Raw genomic sequence first — 20,106 nt, forward strand, 5'->3', positions numbered from 1 at the left:
CTTTTGTAAGTTTTTTTTAAATGGCTTGTCTTTGTAAAAATCTGTCCTTTCCGAGCGCAAAAACGCAGCACCAGATGAAAAAAATGAAATCTCGTTTAGAAATCCCGCGATATGTCGCGTCGACCAGACCCGCTAGTAGCGCTGTTACCCCGCCGCCCAACCAGTCAGTGTACAACCGGGGAGAGAGTAGACATGCAGGATCCTGACTAGATTTCTCCGGAGTTTGAGGACGAGCACTGAGTTATGACGGAGTGCACCATTAAACCAGGGTCTGTGTTTTGTAACTGAATCGTATAAATCACAGAATAAGAAAACCAGCGCAGGAGAAATAGTTGAAAGCCAGCACCGGTCTGACAGTCAGCGTGTGGGAATGGCAGCTCCCCGGCCGATAAAAGGCATCCTGAAAAACAAGAACAGCGCTACAAACAAGTCGCTGCCCGACGATGAGCCAAAAGAGATTACAGAACAAGTCCCGGGGCTCTCGGAGGATGACCAACAGTAAGTTTTGCCTGAGCTGTGCTGAGGCTGGTAGCCGAGTAACGTTAGCTAACGATGGCTAAACACTTGTTAGCCTTTCTAACGTTACCCCGCTGTCACCCCATTGGCTGTTAATGTTTGTCGGCAATGTGTGGTGCCGAATTGAGAACTTTCTGGGTGTTTCTGTAACTATCAGACAGTGATGTCTTGTCTCTGATTTAAACCTTGATGGGAGGTATGACCGAGCGCTAACGTTTACACGGTGTAAATTAGTGTAAATTACACCCCCTTCGAAGCAGGTTAGCCTGTAATAAACAATCACCACATGCAGTGTGACTGTAACGCCTGCTAACAAACGGTTATTCTGTTAGAGGTTTCAGTGCCCATCACTGTGTAGTAGCATGAATCAGCACTAGTAAAAGAAGGTGTGGAGCTGTTACCGCGATAGTGACAGCTTTCAGATGACCATTACCATAATAGGCATAATAACGTGAAGTTGGGCAAAAAGTGGCGCGTTTACGCATGGATGTGTAGACTAATGTATTGCGAGAGGATCGAGGATTTTCATGACCTAATCTAAGGCCATTAATTTCATCAACCTTCTCTGCCAGTGATTTTAAGCAGCAAGTGGTTTGTTTTATGGTTATGGATCAAGATTTGGATAAGGAAAAAAACCTCTGCATGTTAAAGAAATACACTGCATGCGATGCATGTCTAATGCAAGCACCGTGTAACACTTTGCCTGTTAAAGGATGTATTAGAGTGATCGATATCTACGACATTTACAGCACAGCTACAATCAACACCCTGTTACTAGACCACACTGTCCCTACGGCTTAAACTTTATACTAAATACTACGTGTTGCCAAAGATTTGATTAGTCTGCCAGACTTCAGATTTGTGTCCTCTTTCATTTTCCTCTGATATTTACACTGACATTATCACTGAAACAACTGTCTGTGGTAAACATGGTCGTCCTCATGCATGTTTCGAAAAGCAAAAGAAATATGTTGTATCACTTAAGAAAAACAAACCTTAAAAAACAAACTAGAAACAATCATATTTTCTGAAGCAGTTCATCGGCATATAGAATTGCTCAGCAAAGCATGAAAGGACAGGACATTAGCAGTCACAAACATCATGTTACTTTGAGTAAGATCCTGAATGCATCACTTTATGCTACCTCAAGCTTTTGCATTTTTGATACACTGCCAGAGCACCACAAATCTGCTGTGGGGGGAAAATCAAGGATTCTGATTCACTTTAGTCAAGGTGATTATTATTCTGCTCTTTCAAGGGTTGAATTCAGTACCATACTGTAAACCATACCTTCAACAGACCTGAAACAGCTGCTGCAAGCCAGCACCATAAGGAGACAGGACATCCAAATCATCAGCATATATCAAATGGTTAATAAGGCTCTCCCTGATTTAGTGTTTTAGAAAGACTATCCTTATATAAGTTGAAGAGAACAGGTGACAGTATCCCACCTAGTCAAATAAAAAGGGTGTAGATGCGCTCCTGCCTCACTGAACTCAGATTGATATGAACAGCAATAATGTGGGATTCTTATCAGATATGAGGGGGGACACACTCACATCTCATAACACTGCTGTTGAATATTCATGAGGCTCGGTATAACCTCTGCTTTCTGAACACATCTAATTTGACCTTTATTTCCAGCTGCCTATCAGATTTTATGGGCACCTCACGTTATTTGGCTTAACATCCAACTTCATGTTGGCCAGCGCGACTGCTCACATAACCACTAGTAGTAAAGGATATCAAGGATGGGGGTGGGGTTGCTTCAGATTCGGGACCATTGCAGGGCAAATAAATCAGAGTGGGCCAATAGTCTCACAGGGACGTGACTAGGGTACCTAATGAAATGCTGATATGCAGAAACCGGTGCAGAGAACTGCTTAATCAGCCATCCTGTTGCCTGTTAGGTACTTGTGCTGAGGATTGAGTTGACAAGAGCTGCAGGTTATCTTCTCTCTGTCTGGAGCCTCACCTTCTCATATGCATTTGACTGTGGCAGGGAACATGAACCAAATGACCGAATCCAGTTAGGTCATTTCCACAGCCAACTTTCTGTTTTCTCTCTGGCCTCAGGCAACTGTGCGTAAGCAAACTTTTGAAGCTGTTGAATTAGGTTGTATTAGTGCCAACAAGGTCAAATTTTAACAAAGGGACCATATATAAGTAAGCAAGGTGGTTCCATTTGGCTCTGCTGTTTTTTGATTATCCCGGTAATGTGTGACATTAGGAGACGTGGCATAGTGTGATCGAGGAGTGGACACAAATCCTAATAAGATCAAAAATGGTGACTTAGTCGGGTATTTGTGACAGGAGGAATACCTGAAGCAAAAAAGAATAACGTTTGCACAGGAAGTTATCAAGGTTAATGCAGAGAGGTTCAGATCCCTCATTAGTGAACCCTTGAGCAAGTTTGAGTCACTGCAAAGCACATTTGCTGTATGGGCTAAACTTTTAAAAAATGAACCCTGCTTACAGGATACAGCTTTACATATGTTGATGTGATGAAGTCAATAAAATGAATGTACACAACATATGAGGGCTTTTGAGGCACTACATGAAATGAGTTCTGTGTGCTTTATAGTCATGGACATTTATTAACACCACCCACCTGCCAAATGCTGCTACATTTTTGGGAGCTCACTGGACTCTATCAATAACAGCATTTATCATGTTCATGAATAAACCCTCCACATGTCTTACTGGTTACTTTCAAAGGGTAACCATCCAGTTCTTTTTACTTGGCAGAGGCTAACTGTGATTTACCATCCACTGTGCCTGCTGTTTATCCTGTGCCATCACGTCTAGACAGGAGGAGCTCTCTCTGAGCTGCAGCATGAGAAATTAGGCCATACCAGGATGGCAGTTAATAGTGAATTCCTAATTCAACAGTGAATCAAGCTTTTTCCTGTACTGTTCTAAAAATAGCCTCTCTTTGACTGACGAGGAAGTGGAGGAAAAAGAGTTTTCTGGATGGATCCCGTGTGCAGCCAAGCACCAAATCCATGGAGAACTCGAGCTGGACCGTGTCAACACTGTCTGCATGCAGAGCATCCATGCTCTCATATTGTACCAATATAGATGTTAATGTTTTGTCTTCAAACATTTTTCATAATTTTCAAAACCTTGGGTAAATGCTCGTCATCCCCTCCCCCCAAAACAAATAAACAACAAAATAAATCAAAACAAAAAAGCCACAAGATATAATAATCAAGTTGTTTATTTAGTCTGATAGATATTGTTGAGAATCAAATGGTTAAGCAACACAGGAAGATGTAATGCACAATAAAGCTGATTTCAGAATCATCTAGAGTTTTAAAGCCTTATCAGTCCAGGGTTTCTATCTCTAAATGGGACTTTTTTTGGGGGGGGGGGGCGGTTACACATGTACATCACTGGTTTGCGTATAGTTAAAGCAATGACTCTGTATTACCTTACTCAACAGAGATGGTCTTGTTATTTTTGGCCATTTGTTAAATATCAGTGTTTTTAAGATAAGATAAGATAAGATAACCTTTATTAGTCCCACACGTGGGAAATTTGTTTTGTCACAGCAGGAAGTGGACAGTGCAAAAGTTATGAGGCAAAAATTAGAATACAATAAGAATAAATACAGTACACAGCTGTACAGAATAGAATAAAATAAAATACTATATACAGTAGAATAAAATAAATATACAATAAGATAAAAATAGAATACAAATACAAATACTATATACAACTGAGTAAAAATACAACGATGACAGAAAGGATTATTGCACTTAGTATTATTGCATATGTATGGATGTGTGTGCTTGATCAGTTAAAGTCTTTATTATGGAGTCTGACAGCAGTGGGGAGGAAAGACCTGCGAAATCTCTCCGTCCCACACCGTGGGTGCCGCAGTCTCCCACTGAAGGAGCTGCTCAGTGCTGTCACAGTCTGCTGCATGGGGTGGGAGATGTTGTCCATCAGGGATGACAGCTTAGCCGCCGTTCTCCTGTCACTCACCACCTCCACTGGGTCCAGAGGGCATCCTAGAACAGAGCTGGCCCTTCGGATCACCCTGTTCAGTCTCTTCCTGTCCCCAGCAGAGATGCTGCTGCCCCAGCAGACCACGCCATAAAAGATAGCAGAAGCCACAACAGAGTCATAGAATTTCTTCAGGAGTGGGCCCTCCACTCCAAACGACCTGAGTCTCCGCAGCAGGTACAGCCTGCTCTGCCCTTTCCTGTAGAGGGCGTCTGAGTTATGAGTCCAGTCCAGTCTATTGTTCAGATGAACACCAAGGTACCTGTAGCTGTCCACAGCCTCAATGTCCATACCTTGGATGTTCAGTGGTTGCAGTGGAGAATGCTTGTGCCTGCGGAAGTCTACCACCAGTTCCTTGGTTTTACTGGCGTTGATCTGGAGGTAGTTCAGCTGGCACCAGTCCACAAAGTCTTGGGTCAGACCTCTGTACTCCTTGTCGTCCCCATCAGTGATGAGGCCGACTATTGCAGAGTCATCAGAGAACTTCTGCAGGAAGCACTGGGTGGAATTGTGGGAGAAGTCTGCAGTGTAGATGGTGAAGAGGAACGGAGCCAGAACCGTTCCCTGTGGGGCCCCCGTACTGCAGACGACCCTGTCCGACACACAGCCCTGAGTCCTCACATACTGTGGTCGGTCGGTGAGGTGATCCAGGATTTGTTTTGTTTTTTAAATGCTTGTATTTTTATCTCTGTCCTAATGAGTGTCCTGTATTTGGAGGTCAAAATCTCCTTCATAGGTACCAGCACAGCGTTACAAAGCAGGTTTGTTTTTTTTTGTTTTTTTTAAAACATCCCAATAGTCAGTGTGTGCATGAATGTATTTAAAGGCTTATTATCTGAAGGTTTTATTGTAGAATACAGGCAGTTTATATACCGAATGATTTGCCCTGTTGAGTGTCATTCACAAAAGAGTTGGTAAGGCTAATTTCTGCCATGATTTTAAGTTGGCAGCACTAACAAAGAGCAACAGCACAAACATGTTCTCCTTCTTATCATCTTCAATTGTATAAAACATCCCATTCCCTCCACCAGCTCGCTCTGCCAGCAGGATATCCTGAAGTAGCTTTACAAAAACCCACCATTCATTTATGTGACCACCTGTCCGTGTTTACGCGCTTCATGCACTCTCAGTCTGACTCTGTGGTTTACAGTCAGTGCGATGCACCTTTTAGAATTTTTTTTCTTTATCATCTCTTAGATGAAACAAACAGGATCCGCTATTCCAGCAATTTGTGTTCATGGACATGAATTGGGGCCTTTTTATCATGACCTTTGGCACAAATACAAAGTTTTGTGTTTCAGTAGAAAGATTGGCATGTCTGAATGAGCTGTTGTTCACAAGAATCTTGGACACGTTACCATGGTGACCATGAAAACAGTTCTAAAATAACTAGCAGCCATTGCATTTTTAGCCCAAGCTGTGATTTTCTTTTTCCAAACCTAACCAAGTTATGTATTTTGAATTAATCACATATTATGTGTTAATAAATAATGCAAAAGTGTGAATGGTATGTGACTCCTATATGGCTCTGATGTGAGCGGAAAAAGGAGTCGCTCCGTCAACAACCCCCAGCCACTAGGGCTGCTCGATTATGGCAAAAATGATAATCACGATTATTTTCACTGAAATTGAGATCACGATTATTTGACGATATTTATTTAACCCTTTAAGACCTACCATAGAACCAAGTCCACCAGAGCTTATATTATTTTTATTTATTTTTTTTACATGCTCTAGTGCCATTTGTGGGAGCATTTCAAGTTGCTATACATCAATACAACTGTTATAGCCCATATTTTAATAATATGTATGCATTAAGTCCATAGTAATTACATAAATTGCAAAAAAGTGCAATAAACTACAAAAAAAATTGAAAATCGCTTTTGTTTTGTTTACATATATTTCTACTTGGAGAAATTTAAGAGGTTTATCCCTCAAAACTTTAAATACAATAAAGTTGCAAAAAATAGTTTACAACAACAGGAAATTTATTTTGAGTGTCTTCATAGTTTTATTTTGGAGATACAGCAATTTTTATATACTGCAGGAAAAACAAAAAACAATCCTATGATGCAAATTTGCAAAGAAAACAGCAGGTGCATCATTTCACTGTGGGAAGTGTTACGAACAGCTGATAGGAACGGCAAAGCGTGTTTCTGGAATATTATGTTTTTGTTCCTGCAAGAGCTTTTTATGCAATTTTTGCAAAGCTTTATGTGGAAGGAAACCGTGACCGAGGACAAGCTGATGGCATCAGATGTAAGTACAACTCCTCCGGTTTCATATGCAAAACAAATTATTGCGCTAGCTTACACGGTTCAGGTTCTACAGGGATTTAAAAATAGTTACGCAAAACGGAGCGTGCTGCTCTGACCGGCTTTAAAGGGTTAACAATGACTTTAAAAAAATAATATAAAACAGTGTGCAACACCACTGAAGATTTTTTTTTTTTTTTTAACTCTTTTCAACCAACGGCAGTCACTCTCCAAATAACTTCTGCTTAGCTTTCCGAGCTTCCCTCGGGTCCTCTTAATCAGCAGTCTCCACCCTTTTTTGCGCCACGGACCGGTTTATGCCCGACAATATTTTCACGGACCGGCCTTTAAGGTGTCGCGGATAAATGAGGGAGGGGCTAATAATCGGCTCAGTCATTTTTAATGATCGTTGAAAGCCCAGATCGTAATCGTGATTAAAATTCGATTAATTGAGCAGCCCTACCAGCCACCCCTAAATGTGGGTGAAGTTGTCTTTTTTTGTTTTGCTTTTTTTTTAAAGCAGAAAATGTTGATCTTGTGTTGTACGTGGACCAAGATCATTACAAACACGACAGAGCAGATTCAATTCAACAAAACAAAACACATGTCCACAGACATGAGTTTGCAGAGCAGCAGGTGTGACAGCTTTACAAACTGCCACGAGATTGCTTTGGATTTGAAAAAGCAAAGATAAATCTTAGAAGAAAATAAAGTAATAGGGTTCATTAGAAGCGGGGATTATATTCCTTCTGCATTCAAGGCTAAAAAACAAGCACTGTTCCTTGTCCCTTTAATCACCCACTGCTATTTAGTTAACAGTAATGTCTGAGTCTCACACCCAGTCATATATAATTCATTGATGCCTCCATGAAATCCAACCTTTCCCTAACTGTCTCGCAGGCCTCATCATGGCTGTATGATGTAGTGTCAGACTGGTAGGCAGTGAATCTCTGATTTTCCATAACATGGATAGTAGACAAAACTTTGTTAACCTCTGGCTGTCATTTTACACTCCTCTGTACAGGTCAGATGGGGTCAACTGTGTTTCCAGTTGAAACTGGAAACACAGTTGACCAGCCAGCTTTTTTATCGAGGAAAGATCAACAGGTGTCTAACAGCCTCTTGTCTACCAGGTTAAAGTGTGACCACAGCTTTTTTTAAGAAGCAGTAAAATGTGCAGATATCTTACTCTTTTGTGGCACATGGCCCAGGAGTGGGTCGTAATTTAGTGTTATACCACCTGCGGGTGTAGTTTTGTTCAGATAAAATGAAACATTTGACCTTTGAAGTTTAGGATTCGTGACGTCATCGTGATTGCCAGTGCATTTAATTTGTGTTCCACCCTGCTCCGCTTCTCCCCTGAACATTTTCCTCTACAGTCTGAGCAGATCAGAGGAGCTTAAGGAATAGTTTTCGTCCTAATTCTAGCTGGCCGTCTCTCAAACTTTGTGTAATCTTTTTCTGTGCTGTACCCAAGGGTGCGCACACTTGTTAAGTATATATCTTAATAATTCTCACTGTATTATCACTGACCTGCCAAATGAGTAATCAAAAAGTTGCTGTGTTGTCTAATAATTGTGAGACTATTTGGCTGTGACCATCTGTAAATGCAAGCAGATATAGGCCACTTTTACCAGTGTGGTTTACAGTAGATCAGTTGGAGGGGACAAAGGGAAAATGATAACGACTACATAAATGTTCAAATGGTTGTCTACGTTATCTTTTCTATTGCTTGCTCAACAGTTTGCAGTCAGCAGATGGATTTAATAGGAGGTTATCTTAACCATGAGTTATCCTTATTTGCTCACACAAACCTGGTATTGGCTTGCTTTGTTTTTCTCCTCTCACACCACCACAGTCTGCACAGCAGTAACTGAGGAGGTGGCTCATGGCCTTCTTTTCAGGCCGTCTGCCTGTTGTGTGGTCTTGATCAGAGCTGATATTTGGTGAAATTCAAAGTTAAACTGGGACACCTGTAAAAACTGATTAGCTCTTCCCTGTGGCTGGTATTCATTTCCTTCCCTGGCTGCTACTGCTTTAATGCTAATTTTCCACGCTCCCTGTTGTAAATATTTAATTTGGCACTTTCATTTGGTTTAATTAAGCGTTCCCTTTGGCACGCTTCCTTTTTATGTTGTTTCCCCGTGAGCCAGGTCATGGCACTCGCTTAGAGTACTCAGGAAGCAGTATATTTTGTGAATTTATACTGACCTCTGTTTATAAACTGTGCCCGCTGCTGTTACTGCTGGCGGGCTGATGCTGCGGTAGAGGGCACAGGGGCTGGACCTTTCCTCACCGCCCTCTGCCTATGCCACCTGATAGCACGGCTCAGCTCGCAGTGATGACTCACTCTATTTAATGAGTTTTCCTGAAGCGTTATGTCGCCAGCTGTTGACCACCTTCGAGAGGAAGTCATCATCACATAAGAGATGGAGCTCTATATTTAGTGTGTACTAGTAGTTGGTTGTGTCCTGTTTTTTCTTCGCGTGCAGAGGCAGGTGCTTCATCTTTGCACTACAATTTTCACGATGCTCTTAATGACTTAGTGAAGATGTTTGGTGGGAATGAAACAGAGGGGTCTGCTTCTGTTTTCTTTTCTTTTTTTTATAAATATAAATGAAACACTAGAGTAGGGCTGCCACGATTAGTCGACTAGTCACGATTATGTCGACTATTAAAATCGTCGACGACTAATTTAATAGTCGACGCGTCGTTTGAAGCTTTGTAAGATCACAAAGGACGCAGGAATGAGTAGTAGGATTTAAGAGTGTAATAACGGACTGAAACAGAAGATGGCAGCACTGCATGTACAAGGATGCCAGCTGCCGTTAAACCCCGAAGAAGAAGAAGCTGTGTCCCAGAATTCATAGCGCAGCCCAGCGCAGTTGTCGACAATGGCGGCAGCTAGTTAGTTTTAACTTTACTCTTATTATTCTTTCTGGGTCACAAAATAAACGTTTAACATATTTTCAGGCGAGAATGTAGCTGTGTAAACCTCAAATATCTGCTCAGTTTATCAAGACACATATTTTCAAAAGCGCTCCGACGTTTTCGGAGACGTCTGTTACCCACTAGCTCGTTAGCTAGGCGGGGGCAAGGCTAACTAGAGCCGTGAGAACACCGGACTCCCGGCAAATCGTTTTCAAACCCACCGCTGTCTTTCGCTAGTCAGGTTAAACATATATATAAGTCACTTAGATAACTTAAAAATGTTAGTTTGGCTTTCTTTAGTATTTTATTTGTTCCTGAGTAAATCGGTTTGGCTGAGATTAAAGTTATAGTTTTTGCACAGCTAAAACTGTCAAGCAGACAGCTGATTATCAGAAGTGTGAGACGCTGGAGAATATACTCCGGTGTCCTGTTATATTTTAGAAAGCAAGGAGTTTATTAAACTTCACCGAAACAATCTGCAAATTTCATTAAAAATTAATAAACTACCATCTTGTCTTTATTTTTAGTTAGCACAAACACTTCAAGCTGTAAGCTAATGATAGTTATATAAGACCAGATGCTGCTGGTGCAATAAGCTGTACGCTGTATGTCCAATGGATGATGATCTGATTAGTTGACTAATCGCAAAAATAATCGGTGACTAGTCGACTATCAAAATAATCGTTTGTGGCAGCCCTACACTAGAGTGAAGTAAACAAAACACTAATGTGCAAAATCCTGTTTATTTCCAAGACCCTAGTCTGCTGTTATGTTGCTGAAGCTCTGCTTGTCTTTAGTCTTGTCTGATTTGACTCTTGCAGCTGAAATTTTCCCCAACTTGTCAAGTAGGAAGAAAGGAGCCACAGCAATCTCAGGTCATGAATACTTTGATGCAGATGAAAGCTTTGTGGTTGATATATTTGTAAAAAGTGCACATTGATTCTGTGCATTCATTCCAAAAGCAGCTTATTTAGAGTATTTTCTTCCACTGCTAGGCCACTTTGTGAGCCACAGTTCAGGCCAACAGCATTGTCCCATTTGGTGCTCAAGTTTTAGCCAAACTTGGCGATTGGAAGGTTTATATCAGTATTGAGATCTACTAATCCTCTGTTCCAATCCTCTGTTTTGATGTGTCATTGTGACAAGCCAGGAGATCTACCTGTTCTTCCAGTGGAGTTCCTTTTTGAATTTGTCTTGTAAGTCTGAGATTAGCCGTAATCCATGTATGGGAAAGCTACATCAGCCTGGCCCAGCCCGGACATCGCAGGGCCTTTGCTTTGGTTTGGGAACAGCAGTGGGTGAAGTCCTCCAACAGTTGATTCTTTTGTCATAATGCACAAAAATTTAAGTTGCCTTGGAATGCATCGCAACATCCTGACAGTAAAAATAAGCTGTTACGTTGGAGGGTTGGGCGGTGGCACTTCTGTGAGGTTGGTGAGCACCAAGCATTTTGGCAGCTGATGAGAATCTTTTCTCCACCGCCCAGCTGTGTACCACTGTTAGCATGGTGACATAATAGGGACAATGTTGCACATGTATCTGATCTGTTTACATTAAAAAAACACTGACTATGCCCTCTTTCCTAATGTCGTCAGGAAAGGCAGCGCGCCGGATTGACCAGGGAGATGCGTGCTGTCTGTCATGCCTCTCACGCATGAAAAGGAGAGAGTTTGTCATCCTATAATCACTTAATCTGAGGCAGTCCCCATCATGACAGGCAAACATCTCGTGTAGTCTGAGTTCAGCATGAGTCCAACTGTTTAGAAATTGACATAAACGCAGCTCTTGTGTTTGAAGCTTTCATGTAAACAGTTTAATGAACCAGTTCATTCACATCAAGCAGTTGTAGCGCTCAAGTCTGTGGAGCTTTTTTGGCTTGTCGCAGGAGGCGGTGGATTAAGCATCTCCTGCCTCCCACTCCTTCCTGTCTCCCGTGATACTTGACCTTTTGTTCCATGAACAAAGTCAAGATGTGGTACCTTAGCAGAAGAAAGCAGAGCTGGGTTAACCAGACCCTGATAACCTTGAATTGAGGCCGTTTGGCTGAACATGTCTGGAATTAGAAGTTTTAAATGTGTGAAAAGTAGAAAGTTTCCTTGGCTTGGAATAAACTGAAAGGAGAAAGAAATGTGAATATAAAATGGAAATTATTACAAGTAAGTCTACAGAAATCTGCCAAACTCTTGGCAGTGCAAAAACATCTTCTTCTGTGAGTTAAAAGAAACAGTTCCAGCATCACTCCTCTTGGCAGGTGGCAGGTGTTCTCTTTATCCTCCTGAGCAAAAATTCAAATTCAGCACTGATTTGCTGTCTTTGTCTCAGTTCATTTCCTCTAAGGATTTGGAAGGGTAGCACGGATTAGTGTAATTTTTGAACAAAACAAAGCCGAGGTGAAAACCTTATTCCCCAGATGAGAATAAAACCATTTGAGGGATTAGAAGCAGACGTGCTAAAGAGAGATGGAACCAGAATCAACTCTTGATGCGATTGTTTCAAATGAGTCAGTTGTTGGACTTTTGGCCTCATTCACTCACAGCTGATAAGCCTCACCACCCACTTAAACCCACACCCTCATCTGCAATGTGTTACCTTGACACAAAAGCAAAGGCCGTGGCACTTCCTGGTAGTTGCTGGGACAAACTGGTGCGGAGGACATTTCTGGGCCGTGTGTGTGTGTTTGTGTGTGTGTGTTCCCAAAATAATGCGGTCTGAGTGAAAACTGGGGCACATTCAGTCCTAGATTAAATCTGTTCACTCGTCTCCCTGGAGGAAACTGGGATGGGATGGTAGCTGGGTGCGCAGTGGTCCACATTGAGTGACTGTCTGTTTAACCCTTCTTCTTCCATCCATTTTACAGGAAGAAGTCCCAGAAATGGGATGAGATGAACATCCTGGCCACATACCATCCACCTGACAAAGATTACGGCCTGATGAAGATCGATGAACCCAGCACACCTTACAACAGGTTCAAAATATCATTTTAAATATTACTAAAACAGCACTCTACAGGGCAGTTTATCATTCGTTTCTTTTTCTATAGAGGTGCCTGACTGTTCGGGACTTTTTCTTGCCCTGCTTTCATTATCCACTTTATAAACTTCTCTTTCAGGATGATTGGGGATGACGAAGATGAAGGGGCACTGAGTGACTCAGACGGCCAAAGTGGACTTGCAGTCGATGACCTGGCATCAAAGTAAGAATTGAACTTGAGCGCTGGGAGACAAATGCAAATGAAAAGCGAGGGTGCAGCTGATTGTAGACGCTATCATTGTTGTCCTTCAACGGGAATGTGCATAAAAATGACTCCGATGGCTTTCAGACACTGAGCGCCATGTTACTGCACAATTAGTCCCAGTGACAGAACTTGTAGTAATATTCTGATCCACAAACATATGAAGCAGTCTGTGTGTTTTTCTTAACAGCTGTTCCATTCAGTTAAAGTATGACTTCAAATATACTCCGATGAATAAGTGTTTTTACTTAAATGTATGCTGGAAGTTGGAAGGACTATAATGCCAGCATATAGTCACATCCTGCTGATTCGTTTTTAAATATGTGACCTATTGCAAGTAGTTTCGGTGACCACTTTGAATTGCAAGGGAATCAATCGCACATCAGGTGGGAAGCAACCTGTCTCCAACCAAGGTTGGCAAATAATTGCCATCTGATCGTCAATCAGAGCCACCGAGTGCAACTTGTCTACGATGCTTTGCAATGAGAGTTGACTCAACTTGTTGCCACCTGGGTATATTCATGTATAAAAGCAAGGCTATTGAGTGCCTGTGTCACTTTGCAGTTATCTGCCATGCTGCAGCAACAGTGTCACTATTTGTAAAGGAATTAGCTTCAGATTTGTGAGGTTATCACGGATGATGAAGTCAAATAAGAGTAGGAACGGAAATAAGCTTCTTTTTTTCAGGGTTGTATTGGGCTTATAAGTATTTGGTGATGACAACAGATGTAAACACGATTTGCTTATCAATGAGTTTGAGGTGCTTTCTTTCATGGACATCTTATTACTGCTTATGCTAACAAACCCCCAGCTAACATTGCAGGTTCTTCTGCTGTCCTCAGGCTGGGGCTAAACCCTGTTTTTGGTCTGCCAACAAATTTCTTCTATACTGTAACACGCTTGCTAAAGCCACTATGGCACTGTCTGTATTTGAAATCTGAGAATTTTACAGTATGTGTGTTATCAAATCCAGTTTGAATGCACTCCACATGTAATCTCTTGGAGTGAAAATACTGAATTAGGAGCTGAAGCTTGAGGGCATACTGAAGATAGGTGCTTTTACAAAACAAGTGATTTGTGTCATAATTCATGGACACAAATGGAAAGCAGGAGGGTGGATAACATCTTATTGTCTCCTGCTATTGCGATCCAAAAGGTCTGTGTTCAGAAGCCACTCCGAGCCGTGATGCGGACGCTAACGGGAAGCTCGAGAAGCGTGTCCACTGCGAGTTACTGTGCTTACATAAGCGTATCGGCGCAGTTGGGGATGAGCTCGTTCGAGTGTGTGTGCTCCAGAGTGTAGCGATTAGCTTCAGGCTTGGAAGTCAATTAGCCGCCTTTGTTTGCTTGTGCAATGAGTGCCAGCCATTGTTTTACACTAAACCCTCCAGATAGTGCAGCAGCTGCTCTCTTCCTCTGCGCTCTTCCTCGTTTAGATCCTCAGCATCCACTCTCTCTCTCGCTCCCGTCATCCATCAGTTATCCAACTGTGCTTTTCCTGTGCTACCTTTGCTTCTTAACTGTATCTCACGTGCCATCTCTCTTCCTCTTGTCTTCACAATGCTTCGCCAGCATTGTTTCAGCACATAGAAACAGCTCTCGAGCTGGTTGGTTGGAGAGCAGTTGCACAGTAAATGGGAGCTTCCCCGTGGGCACTTTCACATTTTCACTACCATCCACTCAGCCATGACTCGTTATTCATTTTGTCCACCTCTGTTAAAGCTCTTTGTTATTTTTATCTCATGCTTGAGTACTCGCACACTCTCATCCCTGCACTTTTCACTCTGCCTACTCGTTTTTCCACCTCCCCTAATGCCTCTCCTGCTTTGTTTCTCTCCAGTTTATTTGTTTGTTTTAACCACTCACAGTGACTTTGAGGCTCTATCAGTCATTGCCTGTTTGCGTTTGGTTTCACACTTGTGTAATGGAGTGAAACCGAAATTAAGACAAATAAAATTGGATTGTGAATCTCCTAATGTATGCCCTTTCTGTTTCTCTCTTAAGGCTGGTGGCAGCAGAGGGCTCAGAGCCTCGCTTCATGAAAGAAGAGGAGGAGAGCAGCGAGGAGGAGGAAGAGGAGCTCACTCCCGAAGAACAAGGTAGATATCCACTCAGATTTCAGTGGAATACTGCAATTTTTTTTCTCTGAAGCGGTCATGGGCTTGCAGCCTATTTTGGCGTGTGCGTCCTGCAGTTCACCTGTTTATGTATTCCTTCCACCTCAACACAAAGTGTCCTACACAGCTGTGAGGGTGACTAAATGCAGAGTGACACTCCACAGCCAAGTGCTGGCAGAGAGGGGACAGACTGAGAAAGAGCTCAAGTGTTCGGTGTGCTCTTGACCTTCTGCTGACTTCCTCCACACACACACACACACACACACACACACACACACACACACACAGTGACTCTCTCTGTCAGCATGCGTTTAACTGTTCTCCCACCTTGCCCTTCTGTGCACACTCTCGGCACACTCCGCTCTCAGATGCAGAGCTGTATTAGGAGACACACACACACACACACACACACACACACACACACACACACACACACACACACACACACACACACACAGAATGTATTACTGTTGCTGGCTTTTATATTTATATCTGGCCCGTGCAGGCAACAGCGAGAGAACAGTCTGGAAAGTCACAAATCCGGTCAATATCCTCCCAACTGCAAGAGCATCATCAGCAGTTTTTGGACGTGCAGTTTAATCATGTGACACAACAGGATGATAAGATTTGTTAAAAGCAATAACAACAGATGTGTGTTAGTGCATGTTAATAGGATTGTCATTAAAGTACTCTAACACTGAATTTTCTACCACAGATTATCTGTTGTTAATTAAGTTAATTTATTTATGTAATGGACAAGCCCAAAGATGGGATTGGATGGGTTTTTTTGCAGTATAATAATCTGAAAATCTAATTAAATTAGAAGTAAACTATCCCGGGGTTTCATCTCAGTGGGACATGCCAGCGTGCAAAAGTAGCAGCGTTCATCCTCGACAATATTCATACAGTTTTATTATGCAGCCACAAAGTTATTTCTTTTTTTAAATTATTAAATAGTCTTACATCAACAAGTACTGACACTAAATGTTTTTATTTGCTCTGTATTTCTGCGTACATGCAGTGTCTGAAATGGTTTAATTAGCCCACTGTTTCACACATTAGAAACTCTGCTTCTGCTTGGCCAAACCTCGTTGTAACCTTTACTGTCTCAGATGTGTGCATTAAATGCTGAGTTGGCCAGTGCCGCATCACTGACACTGTGAGGCGTAAACACAGGCCAGCAGCGCCTCTGTTAGGTCTCAAACAGGCTCCACACAAAACTGCTTACATTACACAAAGGCCAGCTGGATCAAACAGCAGAAATGCAGGAGTCGCGTAAACATTCACAACATCCACTCTGACTCACCGGTGAAGGTTATCAGTGTCCTCGAGGATGCGGTGTGGGCTAATCAAAGTCAATCGGAGCGTTTCCATGACCACAGGAGTACATGGCATTAGGGAAGGAATGAAAATTTCTGTGTTTAGTTGTTGATGGAGGAAGGATAGTGTTTGAGTCTGGAAGTGTAACTGGAACATTTCTCTTGGATGTCAGTGAAACCGATCCATATGATTGCTGAGGTTTTTGTGTGAAGATGTTGGCTTTCTTCTTTTAGTTGCTATAGCGACCCTCGCTGCAATGTCCAGACTGCAGGTCATGCCATGCTTGAGATTTTTTTTTTTTTTTAAACAGGCACGTGTGTTTCCCTCTTATTCATTATTTTAGACCAAATAAAAAACTGCAGACACTTAAATTGTTGTCTATAGTTACTATATTGTCTATTGCAGATTGTTTACTGATGCCAGATGCAGATGTATTGTTGCATGCTTTTACAGTGCATCAACCTTTCCATGAGTCACAAGTAAAGCTCTGTTTTATCATTATAGTTATAACATGCCAGCATTGAACTCGCTGCTTTTGGCAAATTAAAGTGATTTCAAATGTCTCTGTCCCCTGTAGCCAAAAAGAAACAGTTTCAGATGATGAGGAAGATGCACTACAATGAGGGCCTAAACATCAAGCTAGCCCGCCAGCTCATCGCCAGCGAGCTAGAAGCTGACGAAGACGAGGAGATGAGAGATGACACGGAGGAGACGGAGGAGATCAGTGTTGACCCGCCACAGGAAGGTGAGGGGAGGGAGACTGCGGCCTGTTGGGTATTTGTTAGAGCAGTGATTCCCAAAGTGTGAGCTGGGGCCCCCTTGTGGGCACTTTGAATTCACTTTTTATTTGTACAAAAAGTGAATTCAAATTGGTAGTAGGAAGTGGTTAGTTTGTGATATTATTCATTATTCTTATTGTTTATGCCTCAACTCTTTGCATATGCCCAGGTAGCAATTTATAGCCAACAGCCTGTGTTTATGTTTTTTGAATAAAGTTTTCATTACTTGATTAGAGGATGAAAAAGCTGAATAAAATCAAAATATATCCACTCCTGTCTTTTCTCATGTCTTTGTTTCTTTCTTTCTCCAGCTGATTCTCTGGACTCATAGATGCCGTCTCCGACCTTCAGCCCTGCGTGTGTTTGTGTGTGCGTGTATTTGTCGACTCAAGAATCAGAAAGACAACGCTGCTGATGTTTTTAACACTGAGCAACACAGCAAAACACCGCTTCAACACCCATATAACAACTCTCAGCAGCCATTAAACTCCCGGTCACACGTCTGGCTCTACTTTTCCTTCCAACTGTGCAATATGACACACTGGTTTTTTCAGCCTCCACAGTCTGTACAACACACAAAAGAAGACTGTTGCTCCCTCCTCTTCCCTCTCCTGTTGCCAAGAATTTCTTCCTCCCGCCTCTTCTGAACTGGCGTCGCAGTGAAGGGTGTGATTCTGACCCTGAATGGAGGATCAAGGCCTTTAAAAAAAAAAAAAAAAAAAGTACCAGGACTCCCGTCTGGGCGCTCCACACGGCTCTTCTGTCGGCCACAGAGCCAGCACATCAGCCCTGGAGGAAGCCAGGGGAAACCCCACGACCTCTTCAAAGGCGTATCCGAGACATGACGACGGCTCCTTCACCGATGGCTGTGAATATTTTATTTTTTTTGGGTATGTTTTTGTTTTGCTTTATAACCCGCTGCTCTGTTGTGTTGTCCTTCCCCCTTCAGTACTGTCTGTGATAAAAGTTGGTCCAAATGATGACCAGTTTGTTTGTTTGCTTTCATCCACACTCACGTTTCTTAACAGTTATGCTGAAGACTTCTCATTAGTGTAATGGTATTAAAGTAAGTTGGGGATTCTGTATGTAGCCCACAAAGTTTAAATTTTGCCACCAAAATAATAATAATAATCAAAATTTGATGCCTTACATTGATTAAACTCCTGACATTTGTAATATGTAGAGCAGTGCATCTCAGATTGAGGGCTGTGCTGAGACGGCGTCTTGACCGTGGGGCTGTTGGGCTTTTTGGTTTATAAGCCACTACTTGCAGTGCCTCACCTCGATACTCTCCCATATGGCTACACATTAACTGTATTTACATCAGCACATTGATTTGTTTTTCCCCTGGTATTTCTCAGTTTCATCATTTCGGTTTTACAAACGTGCGTGCCTCATCAGCACCTGATCGAATCCACTGAGAAATTCGGCCTGTGTGACGTCTACTGAGGCACTTTTTTTCTTTTTCTTTTTTTAAATCAGACTAAACTAAAATCGGTTTGTTTTGCTGGTGCATGTTGGGATATGAGGGAAGATCAACGGTATGAGTGTTCTCTTATTTTCCTCGGCAGAGCAGTAACGGTAATTTAAACAGTGTTTTGGGGGCTGTATTGAAGTCTTGCTGCTGAGGTAAAACATCCACTGGAGCGCTGGCTCTGCTCTTGCGTAATTTGCCTACTGCATTAGAGCTTTGACAGAATCTGTGATTATGTTATTTAGTTTGTGTTTTAAGCTTCATCACACACCAGTTGTCGGACTTGTCGAGTATCTTGGTGTGATGCAGTTTGGGATCTCTGTAGAAGGAGATGCTGATGCTACTGACCTTAATGGAGACGTCGGAAGTGGCTTTCGATGGTTTTTTGTAATGTTTGGTGTTCCTGCAAGCGCCGAGGAAGTTGCAACGTAGTCTGACTCGAGTAACAGAGGAAAGAAAGCAAAGGTCCCGATCCCGACTACACACTGTACGACTTGAGTCTAGTAAACAAAGAGGAGGTGTTTGAAATGAAAAGCGTGCAGGAGCCTTGACCGTCTCGTGTTTGGAGCTTTCATTTCCCTCTGACCCTTTAATTCCTCACTGTGATTGAAAGTATTGAGCTTTATATTGTGGGAATGCGGAAAATCATTGAAACATTTGGACTTCTGGATTTATTTTAAAGTCTTATATAAAAACACCTTCTAAGAGAAACTCTGTAAAGTGAGCAGCTAATTATCAAAGGGTTCTCATCAGGAAACAGGAAGTTGATGTTCTCTAGAAGCTCTTCTTCTTCGATGACTGAATCCATAGACTGATAGAAGAGTTCAGAGGACTTCATCTTCTCACTTAGATAAAAAGGACAAGATTAAAATCTGACACGATGACCCCGTAGGTGGTTATTACCCATCAAAAGAAAACGTGCCTCTCATGTATCTTTGTACATGTGTGTAAAATGAACATGATATGCCCCGTTGCTTGTTTCCCGTGTCTCGCACAACTTGTTTCCCCCCCGGTTTGCTTTCTAAGGATGATAGACTGTTAAGCAGCCCCACGACTTTGCACTGTCTCAGAGTGACATGGATGTTGAATCTGTGTTTGTACTTTGTTTTGTTTTTTTTAAACTACCAGACTGCATGTTCTTTGCATCATCAGATTGTCTATATATTTTTTTCCTTTCTTTTTTTTGTCTCTGACCATTAAACACACGTTGTTAGGAATTCCTGTCGTGTGGTTTGTTTTGGAGCAAGAAAATCTGAACTAAACGTGTGTCTGTCTGATTAAAGCCACAAATTACACAGCTTTTCTTAACTGCAGCTCACACAACTGTTTGGTCCTCTAGTTTTTGGGTGTTTAAACTTTTTCTCTTGACATGAGTGTGAAGAGAGAGAGAGAAGCCATTTTAGGTCATCATTCAATTTTTTTTAAAGATTTTTTTCTAGTTTTTCTAGTTTTTTTTTTTTGTTGTTTTTTT

General features: G+C 42.0%; 1 protein-coding gene across 1 annotated transcript; it reads left to right on the forward strand.

Moving 5' to 3' along the window:
• Positions 1–126: 126 nt before the first annotated feature.
• ppp1r2 (protein phosphatase 1, regulatory (inhibitor) subunit 2) lies at positions 127–19,852 on the forward strand. The gene is made up of 6 exons (XM_004561963.3): positions 127–498; positions 12,571–12,678; positions 12,823–12,906; positions 14,950–15,044; positions 16,960–17,127; positions 17,473–19,852. The coding sequence occupies exons 1-6, from the start codon at positions 371–373 to the stop codon at positions 17,490–17,492; spliced, it is 603 nt and encodes a 200-aa protein (XP_004562020.2). The 5' UTR covers positions 127–370; the 3' UTR covers positions 17,493–19,852.
• The last annotated feature ends 254 nt before the right edge of the window (positions 19,853–20,106 follow it).

Source organism: Maylandia zebra, linkage group LG15 (assembly GCF_041146795.1).
Source record: "Maylandia zebra isolate NMK-2024a linkage group LG15, Mzebra_GT3a, whole genome shotgun sequence".
Taxonomy (NCBI): domain Eukaryota; kingdom Metazoa; phylum Chordata; class Actinopteri; order Cichliformes; family Cichlidae; genus Maylandia; species Maylandia zebra.

Excerpts from the sequence above, each read along its gene's own strand:
- ppp1r2 (XM_004561963.3), top strand. The coding sequence starts at position 371 with ATGGCAGCTCCCCGGCCGATAAAAGGCATCCTGAAAAACAAGAACAGC. Across the intron at positions 499-12,570 it reads CTCTCGGAGGATGACCAACA|GAAGAAGTCCCAGAAATGGG; the intron begins GTAAGTTTTGCC and ends TCCATTTTACAG. Across the intron at positions 12,907-14,949 it reads GTCGATGACCTGGCATCAAA|GCTGGTGGCAGCAGAGGGCT; the intron begins GTAAGAATTGAA and ends TTCTCTCTTAAG.